The 12,976-nt window shown below is 37.0% G+C and overlaps 1 protein-coding gene across 1 annotated transcript in view; it reads left to right on the forward strand.

Annotated features, from left to right (window-relative positions):
• Positions 1-12,976, forward strand: part of SELENOS (selenoprotein S) — a 352,333-nt gene that overhangs the window by 13,717 nt on the left and 325,640 nt on the right. Inside the window, exon 2 of the mRNA XM_044078683.1 lies at positions 9,609-9,731. Coding sequence (XP_043934618.1) covers positions 9,609-9,731 — 123 coding nt within the window. The remainder of the gene's footprint in view (positions 1-9,608; positions 9,732-12,976) is intronic.

Raw genomic sequence — 12,976 nt, forward strand, 5'->3', positions numbered from 1 at the left:
AACAATTGTATTCCTTCATGCTTCAAAAGTATTTTCCAAGGACAATACAGAAAGCTTCCTAGTACAGACTCTGTGCCTCTAATCAGTCATGGCAAACCTATGACATGTCAAAGGTGACACGTCAGCGATCACCAACACCCGAGTTACCAAAAACAGTGCTTTTGCATTTGTTGCTCATGTGAAGTTTACTGAATTGTTTTGTGCCAGGAGCTTTTGACATGCCAAACCCAAAAGGTTTGCCATCACTGCTCTAGCTGCATTGAAAACTTGAGAGGTAGCCTCTTTATTGCGTCCTATAAAGTAATTTAATTTCAGATATTTTTCTAAAGTTTACTAGACTGAGGTTAACCTCCTGTATCCCAGTTTCCACTGTTAAAATGTATACATTTAAACAGTTAGTTAAAATAGTGCATGTACATTTCTGTTCTCCAGTAGGGCACATTATAGATGCATTTTAAATGCAGCACTTTTACAGGTACCTTTTCAACACAAACATCTGTACAGAGCAGTTTGATATACACAAGACATACATTTCTAATACATTTGTAACACAAGCATCTTGTATAAATCATTTCGATATTCACCAGTGACATATAATTATTTACAAAATTCCAGCTAGCTGTGCTGGTAGTATCGCCTTTCATATATCTGTACAAGGCCTGTACCTCTTCATGTACTTTATCCAAGACCAGCTTAGATATGCCTTAAATATTAGATCCCTATGAGATGCTTGCAACCTGTAAATTAAATGGTCTAACTTAAAAAGAATAAATATATATATTTGATTGGACAAGAAATAATGCAGCAGTGATGTCATTAAAGTATTTGTATCCACCCCCCTCCCTGACATTGTGTCTGACTAGGTACTGTTTAAGGCCTCAATAATTGAAGTAGAAGCAAGAGGCTATAGTCCTAAGTTGGCCAGTGCTTGCCACAGTCTTAACTCTAGGGCTTATTGTTGGACACAAACGTTGAGGGAACAAACCTTTCCCACAACAGACTCTGTGTCCTCACAGGATGACTTTTTAAAAAATTTCTGTCAACTTCAGTGTCTTCTGCTAATCATCTTGGCATGGGAGAACTTGACAGTAGTATTTGCTGTTACACCATACCTTCAGAATCATTGAAGAGAAGGTTGGGAAGTTAATTTTCAAAGACTTTATAGTTTGCTGTTGGCTGGCTTTTAAACAGTGTAGTGAATATTTTTTTTGACTTTGGCATAAATAGTGTTTTAATGAAACTCTGTCTATCATTTCTGGCTTGTATTAAACACCAAGCTAAGTATTTTTGCTATAAGTAGCTTAGGAAATTATTCTATTTTTTTTTTCCAAAATAGGGCGGCCACGGGAGTGCAGTGGTTAGCATTGTCGCCTCACAGCAAGAGGTTCTCTGTTTGTTTCGATCCTCGGCTGGGGTGCCTTCTGTGCGGAGTCTGCATGTCCTCCCTGTGGTCGCGTGGGTTTCCTCCGGGTGCTTCGGTTACCTCCCACATCCCAAAGACATGCTGTAGGTGGATTGGACACACTAAATTGGCCCGACGTGTGTGTGTGCTGGGCTGGCAACTCGACACCAGAAAACTCTACTGCCAGTCATGAGCGGACAGGTGATCTGCTGTGGCGACCCCTAACCGGGAAAAGCCGAAGAAGATTTTTTTCCAAAATGTTTGTCACTGTCACATGTTTGAGACTTTGAGATGTACAGTTTACAAATTTTACTGCAAATAGTACTTCATTCGTTTCTAAATGTATGTGCTAATGTGCTTAATTTGTATTTGTAGTTTTGGCTTAATATGCTCTAAACAGTGACTAAGTTGTTCCAGGTAGATAAGTGCAGTATGCCAGCTAACATCAGTACTTTGATAAAGACTAAGTTTTGTCTTTTTTTTTTGTATCCCCCATTCACTTCTGTCACCAGATGTTATCAAGTATTCCAGCCTAAGCTGTTTGCTGAACCATGACCAATGCAGTATACATACATTAATGCAGCTAAGCTAGGTAATGATCAGGAAAGACCCTGCTTCTGTACAGCAGTTGCTTCTCCGCTGCTGGGGAAAGAAAGCAGGGCTGCTATCACTTTGCTGCATGGGCTTTTCTTGCATTGAAAAAATAAAAATAAAAAAAAACTAAATCCTAAAAGACACTAATATTTAAGAACCAATGAGATATCTCACATTATGCTATTTACTAAATACATCATGTACACTGAGAAGGGAGAATCGCATACACCTTCACAAGCAGAAGGGGATTATGCATTATATTTAGCTGTTTGGCTAAGTCATAGGTGAGAATGCACTCCATTAAGGAGAAGAATGTGTTTGCCTAATTGAATGTAAAGGCAGCTGGAGAAAGTTAATTTCCTATCCTTTAATGCGAGCTGAGGGGCACAGTCTAGAGTGGTATTTTTTTTAGAAGCTGTAACATAACAAGGCTGTAATATGCATATCCACAGCTAGTGGGGTTTGGCATTATTGGCCTGAAATTGTCCATTGAATTGACTTAAAAAGAAATAAGTCATGAGCATTCAGAATAGCCGTATAGCTGAAACACCTGGTGTTCATAAGGGTAATTTGCATATATCCCATGGGCCTCTGATCCAAGAGGTTTGAGAGGGGAGAAAGTTCTAGCTTGGCTGGAATTTTCATTTGGTTTTTACTGGGAAGAAGCTGTAACATGAGAAAATAATTCAATCACTGAAGTTGCTGTAAAAATAGGACGGAGATTCACTCCAGTTTAGACTAATTCAAAATTTCTGTTCTCTCTTCCTTTGTTGCACTGGTTCTTTTAACTGCCTTCTTTGTCTGTCTCTCTCTGCCTACCTCTTTTACTTACTGGTGGTGGGGTTGGGTGGAGAGATGCCTCTTGATTTCCTGTGATCAGTGACTAGTAAATGCAGTCTCCTGAACCACGGACACTGCTGCTGTTTTGGACAACAGTTAGTTATCTTTTTCCTAGTCCCAGTCCCTCATTCATGTTAATGGCACTTCATCTTACAATCAGTTGATCTTTTTTTTCTACTGAGATAAGGATCTAAAGTCACTGTGGAGTTGCATCATTTGAACACCGTGATCTACTACTGTAAAATTCTAAAAAGTAAACCGCAGGAAAAAAACTTATGTCAGAGCTTCAGATTTCATATCTGATTCTTTTTTTGGTGGCTTTCTGGAAATGGGTGCCTTTTAAAAATGGTTATGATTTTAATTTTAACAAAGTCGCATTTCTTTTGGTTCAGTTCTTGTTCCAAATAAAAAAAAAAAAAAAAAGGGATCTAAAAACTTTATGAAGTAATTTAAAACCACGTGAAGCATATTTTTACCTCATAATAATTTGTACTATTTGTATTTATTTATTTATTTATGTATTTCCTAATATTTCTCAGTCAATTTTGTACTATGGAATGTTCCCTATCAGAGTAGTGATATCTTTACAGGTTTATAGCTTACTTTGAAAGCTGTGGTTTCTAAACTAGTGTTTAGTATGAGTTTGCTATCGAAGTATGTTTATCTAGTTACAGAAAGTTGGATAATTTATGGCCCATGGAAGCTACTAAACCATCCATATTGTCATTGTTGTTTTCTGAAGAATTTTAGCAGATTGGTGTACCAGTGAAGAACTGTTATTTCCAAGGTCTGATTGTTGGAATTCCAAAGCTTATAACTGCAAGTCCCAGAATTATGAAGAAGCAAAACATGAAACTGAAAGAGAACAGCAAATGCTTACCATTGCTGTCTCCTTTTTAATTTTTTGCAGAGCCAAGCTTCTTGCACTTCTCAACTGCTGCACTAACAAGTATGTACTGAATCTCAGATTGTCACAGCTCTGAGAAAAAGAAATACTCCGAGCCACTACTGTTGTGGGCTTAGTATATGTAAATCTCCATGTCTGCATATTCAGTCTTTCTATTGTGGGACTTGTACTTGCGAGTCCCCGAATTTAAAACTTGTACCGTTTTCAAGAGGTTATGTTTATATACACAGAAGAGTGCTTTTTAGTTAGGGGAATGCTCCAACTGCAACTATTGTAAAGCAAGTTAAATTGCACATGTAGAGTTAAAGGTACTAACTTAGGAAATTGAAGTGTGAGTCATAAAATGTCACATAAGGCAAAAAAGGAAGGTAAAGTGAGACTGCATTATTATGGTTATGAAGATTAGAAGACCAGCTGTGAGGTGCACACAAAGCATTTCGCCTGAATTTCAAGGCTCATGATAGGTTTGGATATAAATGAGGGGAATTATTATTCTACACGTAATCCATTTTGTTCAAGATAATGTTCAAAAATGTTTAAGAATGACAAGTGTTCAAATAAATTTGCACATTGAATGGAAACATGAAAATGAACTATTTGTTACTATTAAATTGAAAAGATTTGATATCAGAAATGTGGACACTAGTGCAAGTCGTTGGCAAAATGTTTATAGTTAACTTGTGTCTAGTCTAAATTTAAACACTTTGAGTGAACTGAGGAGGGATGCTGGGTATATTGGGAAAAGGATGCTAAGGATGGAGCTGCCAGGTAAGAGGAAAAGAGGATGGCCTAAGAGGAGGTTTATGGATGTGGTGAGAGAGGACATGCAGGCGGTTGGTGTGAAAGAGCATGATGCAGAGGACAGGAAGAAATGGAAATGGATGATCCGCTGTGGCGACCCCTAATGGGAACAGCCGAAAAAAGATGATGATGATGAGAGTGAAGCATTTTGTCTGAAGATAGTTTTGAAGCGCTGGGACAAAAAACAGTTCTGTCATTTGGTTTCTAAGAAGATAGTGAGAAAATGAATTCACAATATAAAAACTGGGAGATCTGTTCTTGTACATATTCATGTGCACTGCTGTAGTTGCAGAAATGCTTGAACACTGTGCACAGCCATAGCAATTTCATATCTCTCAGAACAGTGTTGATTTCTTTACAGACTTTGGAAGATTGCCAGGAGAATAAAATATGCAAATAAATTCTGATACTGTGTCAATAATAGTCCTTCAAGGAAAGTATCAGCAGGTCTTGAGATCAATATGAGCAGAATTGGAGTAAATGAAAGCTAAAAAGCTCATTAAAAGTCAGTTGGAGACAACATAACTGGTAAAATTTGGTTACTCTGGCAGAAGACAGTTTTGCATGTGTACGGATCACACAGTCCAGAAAGTGCTTAAATAGAACATTACCCCTTGATAATAGATGAATGTGAGCAATAGTGATAGAAGTTCATGTCAGTACTTAATGCAAACCACAGATATTGGCAAGTAAAGCTTCAAATTGTGGACATCTAATACCTCATTAGGGAACATACAGGTTTATATTACGAAATTGAAAAGACTGGTAATTGAACGCATTTACATTGAAAATGCCATTTTCAAAGTCGCTCTTTTGGGGGGCTGCTCCCCCCCCCCCCATGACCCCTGCTAATTATATATACCAACTCTGAGGCCTCACTACATTGAGCAAAGGGCAAATTTTCCAATCTTCACTGTACCGCAATCTCACTAAACACCTCGATGAATGGCAGTTCGATGTGAAATGCCATTCGATTACATGTCTTTTCCATTTGGTGATGTAGACCTGGAAAATACAGATACTTCAAACTTTTTCTTGGTATTTCATCAACACCAGGGATATTACAGAAGAGCTACTGTGCAGGTAATTTTATATCTTGGAAGGCTGTGATGGCGTTATTTATCTTTTAGGTCTGAGTCAGACATGAAGAGCATGGCAAAATACTGGCACAACTAATACAAGTGCTGAGTAATTTGAGACAGCATAATTTTGAATTAATTTTACATTTCCTCTTAAATTAAGAGACTGAAGTATGAGCCATTGTCTAATGTCTAGAAAGACTAAAACCTGAGACAAAATTTAGAACAGTTTAACAAATGCTAAGGGCAGAAGAGCAAACATTATAGTAATTTCTAGGAATAATGCAGTATCTTACAAAGTTTATAGCCATTATATAGGAGATAAATGTTCCTGCAGAGAAGTTATTAGAGCAAGATACAGCATAGATGTGGAACTATGAATAAGAATAGTTTTTTGAATTGCTCAAGAATGTAGTTACTTAAAGCACTAGTGTTAATAGTATGTTGTGATTAGCCATCTGTGTTGCAAGCAAATGCCATTCAGAATTTTAAAGGGGCTGTGATCCTGCAAGCAAACAGTGTGGTTGTCTTTGGATGAAGAGCACTGACAGTCACATGCAACAGTACAAAAAGGAGTCAACCACAGCATATTCATGTGAGAAATTCCCTGAATTGTATATGTGGTAAAGAAGTTCAGGTGAAAGTGAACCATAAACCCTTGTAAAGCAATTTTGGAAACTTTTTGCACAGAGTACATTCAGCATTAAATAGGCTGTTACTTAATTTACAGATATATGATCTGAAAGTAAAGTACAGCCAAGTAAAGGAGCTGTGCAATGTAATTATGTTGGGGATTGGTATAAATAGTTAAGGTGTTTTACCTCACAGACACAAGAGATATGGTTTAATTTTTACCTCTGAAAATGAAATCAACTAGGCTTAAAATGGCCCACGAGCAACTAGCCTATGACCCTGTGGTCCACAACAATAGTAGAGCATATTTACCAGAGATGCGTGAATGGCTGGAAGGAGAATTGGAGATTGGGAGCACATATATTTAGGAATGGTCCCACCCCTTTTAAGTAAACTCTGCAGGTGTCTGTTGGATGAACACCCAGAGGGATACCTTACTAAAGGATATAAGGCTTAAACAACATATCCTACATGGGCAGACTCCAAGCCATGTTGCTGTACTCTGGATTCTACAGACTGCTAAGAGGTGACCTTTATCTGGCATACAAGGCATCCTCTGGCCCGATACTGATGGATTTACAGCACATTAGCAAGTTAAATGGTTTCAGAAATACTTTGTCTAGGGATCTAAACCTCTTCTGCAACATCAACCAAATGATTTGGAGGGACAAGTTTATCTTGCAAAGAATAACACTGCTCTAAAATAGACTCCATATCCGCATAAAACAAAGTTTATTTCTGTCCATGTTCAAACAAAACTTGGATCTGTGGGTGGGAAACAGAAAATTTATCCCAGAACTTCCCCTTGTGCTACTAATGGACAGAGACGGCTCCTAAATGCTTTATCCCATGTATGGGTCCCTTCAGTATCTACAGTATGATCCCAGTTATTCTCATTAGAGGTAATGTATAATTATTGACCATGGGCTAGGTAAGGCCAGTCCCTGACCAAATGGGATAGGTTAATTCAAGCACAAAAAGGGAAATTGGCTAGGCTTAAAATGGCCTGCAGGTCAGCTAGCCTATTTCTTACCTATGAAATCCTTAAAAAGTAAGGATAGGTATACCAAATTATAATTGAGCTGTGCACTTAGGGTTGCCACCATTTGTTGTGGCTAAAACCAGACCAAGGCAACACCTCTTGCACCTCCCACAACCCCACCCATTTCATGACATCATGGTCACACCAGATGAGGGGAGCACCCTCTTTTCCCTTTGTGATGCCTTCTTTCTGCCAATTTGCTATGCTTTTCTTTAAAAAAGCACAGTAAATCTGCTGCTCTAAAAAAAACTTCTATAGTCCTTTTTTTGAAATAGAATACCAGAATTTGTACAGTGTTTGTTTTCCAGATTACCGGACAATTTGGTTTGATTTCTGGATAGTCCAGGGAAAAAAAGGCTTTGAGGAATCTTGTTATTGTTAATAGTTGCCAAAAAGGCATTTGCACTAAGATGGAAGACTAGGTTCATAGGTGTTTACTAAGCTTGCAGTCCAGGGGACCACTGAGGAGCGTACCTCAAATTCTCAGTGGCCGCAAAGCACTGTCAGGTTAAGTAACTTGCTCAATGTCACACAGGAGGCCAATGAGGACTTAGGGAATACTAGGATAGATATCGACAGCCTAACTTGATGAAATCTTATAAATGGAGAATTGAAATGCAGAGGGTAAATTTCATCAGAAGTTCCTGAATAAGTGGGATAACTGGTTACAGTACAGGGGCAAACATGTAGCGTTGAACTTTGCAGTATGCTAAATTACATGAAGTTGATCTGGAAGGTTTATGTTGCACTATCCTATTTATTAAGCATACTGGTTTAAGTTTATTCGATTGTAAATGTTAAAAGTTCTATATATTTTTCTCCATATGGCTGTTGAATTCCGAATAAAGAAATTACAAAATGAATAGCTTGTATAAAATGACCATTTTTGTTTTAGAAAGCTAATACAGAAGGATATATTGCAGTTAGATAATTTCTAATTGCCCATCTTATGCATAAAATGGGAAGCTCATTGTGCATGGCAAAGAAAATTGTATTAAATACAGGAGTTACCATCTTTTATATAAATCATTGGACTGCAGACCCTCGTATCAAAGTCTGGTTTAAAGTGTACTTGCATAAAGCTGAGATTGAGAGAAGAGCAGAAGGCAGAGTAAGTACTGAACAGAAAGATGGTAAAATGTCAGCACACTTGCTCATGACCATCTCAAGAGTTTGGGCTTCTAGCAGTTAACCTAGTGATTATAAAAGAACAAAAAATGTAAATGAAGTAGAAATGCAGACTGTGATTTTTGTGTGTGTGTTTTCAAACATGCGATCTGCTGTTTTCTTTACAGAGAGCAGTTCAGATTTTTTTTGGTTAAACACGCTTGTTTAAATCAGTTACTGTGTGTGTTGCCTGTCCTCCATAATCTGTGTTCCTTTCTTATCATTTTTCTCATTATTTTAGTTTTCTTCTTAAGTATCACATTCAAATACCAAGCAGCGTCTCTCCCTTACTTTGCCGATTGGGTGCTTTATACAGTAAACTCTCAGTTAACTGGCACCCATCGGGATTGGTAGATGCCAGATAACTGTAGTTTATCGTTGCTTGAGAGTTATTATTAAAAATAGGCCTGACTAATACTGTATCCAATACTATTTGTTTGGTTTGACTTGTTCTTAGGTTGTGGAAAGAGGGAATTTATTCATATCTTCCTTTTTAAAACTCTAAAACTCTAAAAATGTAAGGTATGTTTCTGGAAGGGGGGGCAAAGTGCAACACATGAAAATTGTAGTGTGTTTCTTCAATTTTTTTTCAGGTTGCTTGGGAGTTCTGGTTGCTTGAGTTGTGGTTTGCTTGAGTTGTGGTTAACTGAGAGTTTACTGTATTTTTTATAGTCAATTGTATACTGCTGCTGTATATCCCATCCTGCTGAAACCTGTGTTGCTGTGTAGTTTAATACAATTTATTTTATCTATGGTCACTATTCTGGTGTATTAAATGATGTTAATCTTCATTGTTTATGCAATATCTCATTAAAATATTTTACTGACATTGGATTATGCCCAGTTGGACTGTCCTGTGGCAAAAATATACATTCCCTATGCTTTCGTTCATATATAAGAATGCATATATTTTAATTAGAATACTGTGTATGCAGTGGAAATATGCTGTATCTTTTGGAGTGGAGAAGGGGTTAAGTTAGGAAAAAGCAGCACCTTGGTATTTTGGCAAGTTCTTATACCAAAAGTATTTGGGAAAATGTTTAAGCTCTTCTTGCTGCATTGATTGGCTGTAGGGCATTAACATAGCTTATTAGTTTTGACTATATCTTGTCACTAACTACATGTTTTTTATTTTTATTGCAGTGGGTTTTGTTTTCTCTGATTATGGCTGGTACATCTTCTTTGGAGTTATTGCACTGTACCTTCTTGTTCAGAGGATGCGTCAAATTAAGGGATTGAAGAGGAAAGTCTCTGTCTCTACTGAAGGTATGTTCCTTTGAAATTGAGTAGTCCACTGTAGTTTAGTACATGTGTTTTCTGAAACCCTAAGTCCATGAGATTTTCAGTACTTCACAATAAAAAAAAATCATGATTGTTTTACATTGCTGCGTAAAATCCTGCCTGAAGAATGTAGAATGAATCCAATCAAATATAATTAAGTAGTCTGATATAACTGTAGAAGCAGTCTTGTAAGAAAAAAAAACATGCCACGTGCTGTAAAGATATGTAGGATTGTACTGGCATAATTATACTGCATACCAGTAAATATGCAGTAGTTTTAGAGTCTGTGGTTTGTTCAGCATCTTCAGCCTCCAATATGTTGTATCTGGTAGACTTTTGTGTTCTAAAGGTAGTCCTGGGAATGCATCATATGTAGGGGTAGACTGATGTCAAAATGTGTCCAAGGCAAATGGGAGCAATATGCAGAGTAAGATGTATGTCCAGAAATCCTCAACCTTTTACCTCCGGAATTAGAGATGGAGCAAAACTATAACAAAATAAATAACTGGGACGAGGGTCATATATTGGGGAGACTTTGTAAATATTTGTAAATACTTGTACTCTTAAGTCACAATTTCTCAAAAAATGACCAGTTTTAGGAGGGATTGAGGAAAAAGCTTGAACCAAAATTGGGAATGTCCATAAAAGTCAAGAACATCTGAGAGGACTCACTTGGTTGCCCACCAAAACTTTGAAGTGTGGTGTGCACTTGTCTTTTTTAGTACTATTTACAACTTTAGAAGAAATAATATTGCTTCTTTGGAGTTTCACAGTCATTAATGAAAGAGCATAATATCAAAGATTTACTGTTATGGCATGCAGCTTATGCAACTAACTTTCTCTTTGGTGTTCTCTGTTGGCCTTCATACTTCATTTTGCTATTTTAGCTTCCTGGAACCCTTTACTGTGGATGCTTACGATTTTCTGTGGAGTTACAGACTTGCAATATAGTGAGTGCCAGACTCATTCTGTACCTGCAATAAAAGGAATAACTTGTCATTCCTGTTACAGGATGCATATAGAAATGTTGGACAATGCGGATACGGCTTTCCATATTGGATGGAAGCTTAATTGCCTTTTTCATTAATACTTGTCAGTATTAGAAAATCTATGCAGTTTACCCATTAATTATGAACTAAAAACTTGAAATGGTCTTCTTGGTTACTGTTATGGTGAAAATACACACTGGAATTCAGTAAAAAAAGAAAGATCTTTTCTTGTACACAGTCATGGGAGATAAAGTAAATCTTAGATCTCTCAGAACAAAGAGAGACTCTTAGAGAGTGTAGTAGTATTTATAATAAAAACTACATTGCATAGCTAAATTTAGTGTTCACCAGATCATGAGAAATAACTATGAAAGAAGCATTCCTAATAATAAATTTACTGCTGGCAGTATGGCCCTGACCTCCTATCACATCCTGTGACCATGAAGTGAAACAAGTTTAGTTTTGACTGATCTAAGCAAATGACATATAGAGGAACTACTATGTGAGCTTGAAGAAGTGGAGCATAACTCGGACGTAAGTGGCATATTTAGTTTTAAATTAGAATGGATTCCAGTCCGAGTCCATTTTGAATTGTATAAGTACTTTATAGGACCAGATAGGGGGCAATTAGTGATAAAGCATCAGTCACACATTATTCCTGTTACAAATTCAGAAACACTTGCAGTCTTTCACATAGGCTGACATTTGGCAGTAAATCAAACCTCCTCCATTTATTATGCCCTACATAGGTTTTGGATGTAAATTTCTTTAGTGCCCTAATGTAGATGTATTCAAAACAAATGCATACTGAATTCTTGGAATGTTGAGATAAAAACAAAAGAATATTTTTGCTTGACTGAATTTTTTTTTTAAGATATTGTCTTAAAGTTTTGCAAAACCTCCTAATACTTTTGCCTTATTATAAGTTTCTAACTCTACATTTTTATTGACTTTGATTTGTTTTCATCAAGTTGTAGACCTAGTAATATATTTCTTTTTGATTAAATAAAGTCCAATAATACATGATTTACAAGGAAAATAACTAAACATAATACAGTAGCTATGACAGCAATTGGTGTACAGAATTTCAAAATGTCCACTCCAGCCCAAAAAGCCACTTTTAATATGACATCAAAGTTGCTCCAGATAGCATGTACATTGTCTGTCTGGGATAAATTAACAGTGCTCTGCCCCTGTGAGAGTGCATGTTTCACCTTTCAAAGGAAGCACAAAGTGAGCAGCATGAGATTCTATAGAACAGTATTGTAGCAGTCACTTAGTTTGTAATTTGATAAGCTTCAAAAATTGCATTGCTGAAAACTTACAGATTTTATATTGTGGGCAGGCAGCTTTATAGCATAGATGTCCTCATCACCCAAGTCCATATGTTCTTGTGCCTTGAATGCATTGCTTTAGAGAGCATGATAAATCCAAAATGCATCAATTTGCCCACTGGATTTTTAAGGATTTTGTCTGTTAACAGTCTGAGTCTTTGTGTTGAACATTTCTGCTTTTTCCTTTTAGTAATTATTTAATATATTTTTTAATATATATTTTTAATGGCATAACATGTCCTACGTAATGAATTCCTGACCAGTTGGCTAGAAGGCATATGCATAATTGCTACACAGTCTTGTAACATACCATTCCGTGTGGTTCTGCCCCCCCCCCCCCATGGGTTCATTTTTCTGGTAATATTGCATGCACTACTTGCTAGACCTGTAGTTTTACTAGCTGCAGTGATAACCCCTCCATTGTAGTCAGCTGCAGGATACCTGGTGGTTGAACTACTAGTAAGCGATATGCCTGTTTTCCAAATATCCTTCTTAGGAAGAGGGAAAGGAACTAAGGGGATTCCAGAGGGTTGCACATTAGGTATGTGGGCACACACTAAGCAGTAACATGTGCATAGCTATAAAATACAGCTAGGAATGTAATGAATTTAGGATGCCGTTCTGTAGAATATTTCTTCATAGCAGAAGTAGAACATTTTCAGTACTTACAGTTTCTGTTGAAAATAGAATAAAAAGTGAAGCAGTGGGATGATTATTATAATGATCATAGCATTAAATCTGTAATAATTCCAGACTTGCTGTAGCTGCAGTGTTGTATGCAAAACTATAGATGTGGATGTAAATTTCTTTTTCATTGCTGTGTTTTGACTGTGTCGGAAGGTTCTTCAGTTCTGATCGTGTAACATAATGATTTCTAAGAGTGGTGCTTGGTTGGCTTACTCATTTG

This window comes from Protopterus annectens, chromosome 7.part1, assembly GCF_019279795.1.
Source record: "Protopterus annectens isolate FY-2018-M chromosome 7.part1, PAN1.0, whole genome shotgun sequence".
NCBI lineage: Eukaryota > Metazoa > Chordata > Ceratodontiformes > Protopteridae > Protopterus > Protopterus annectens.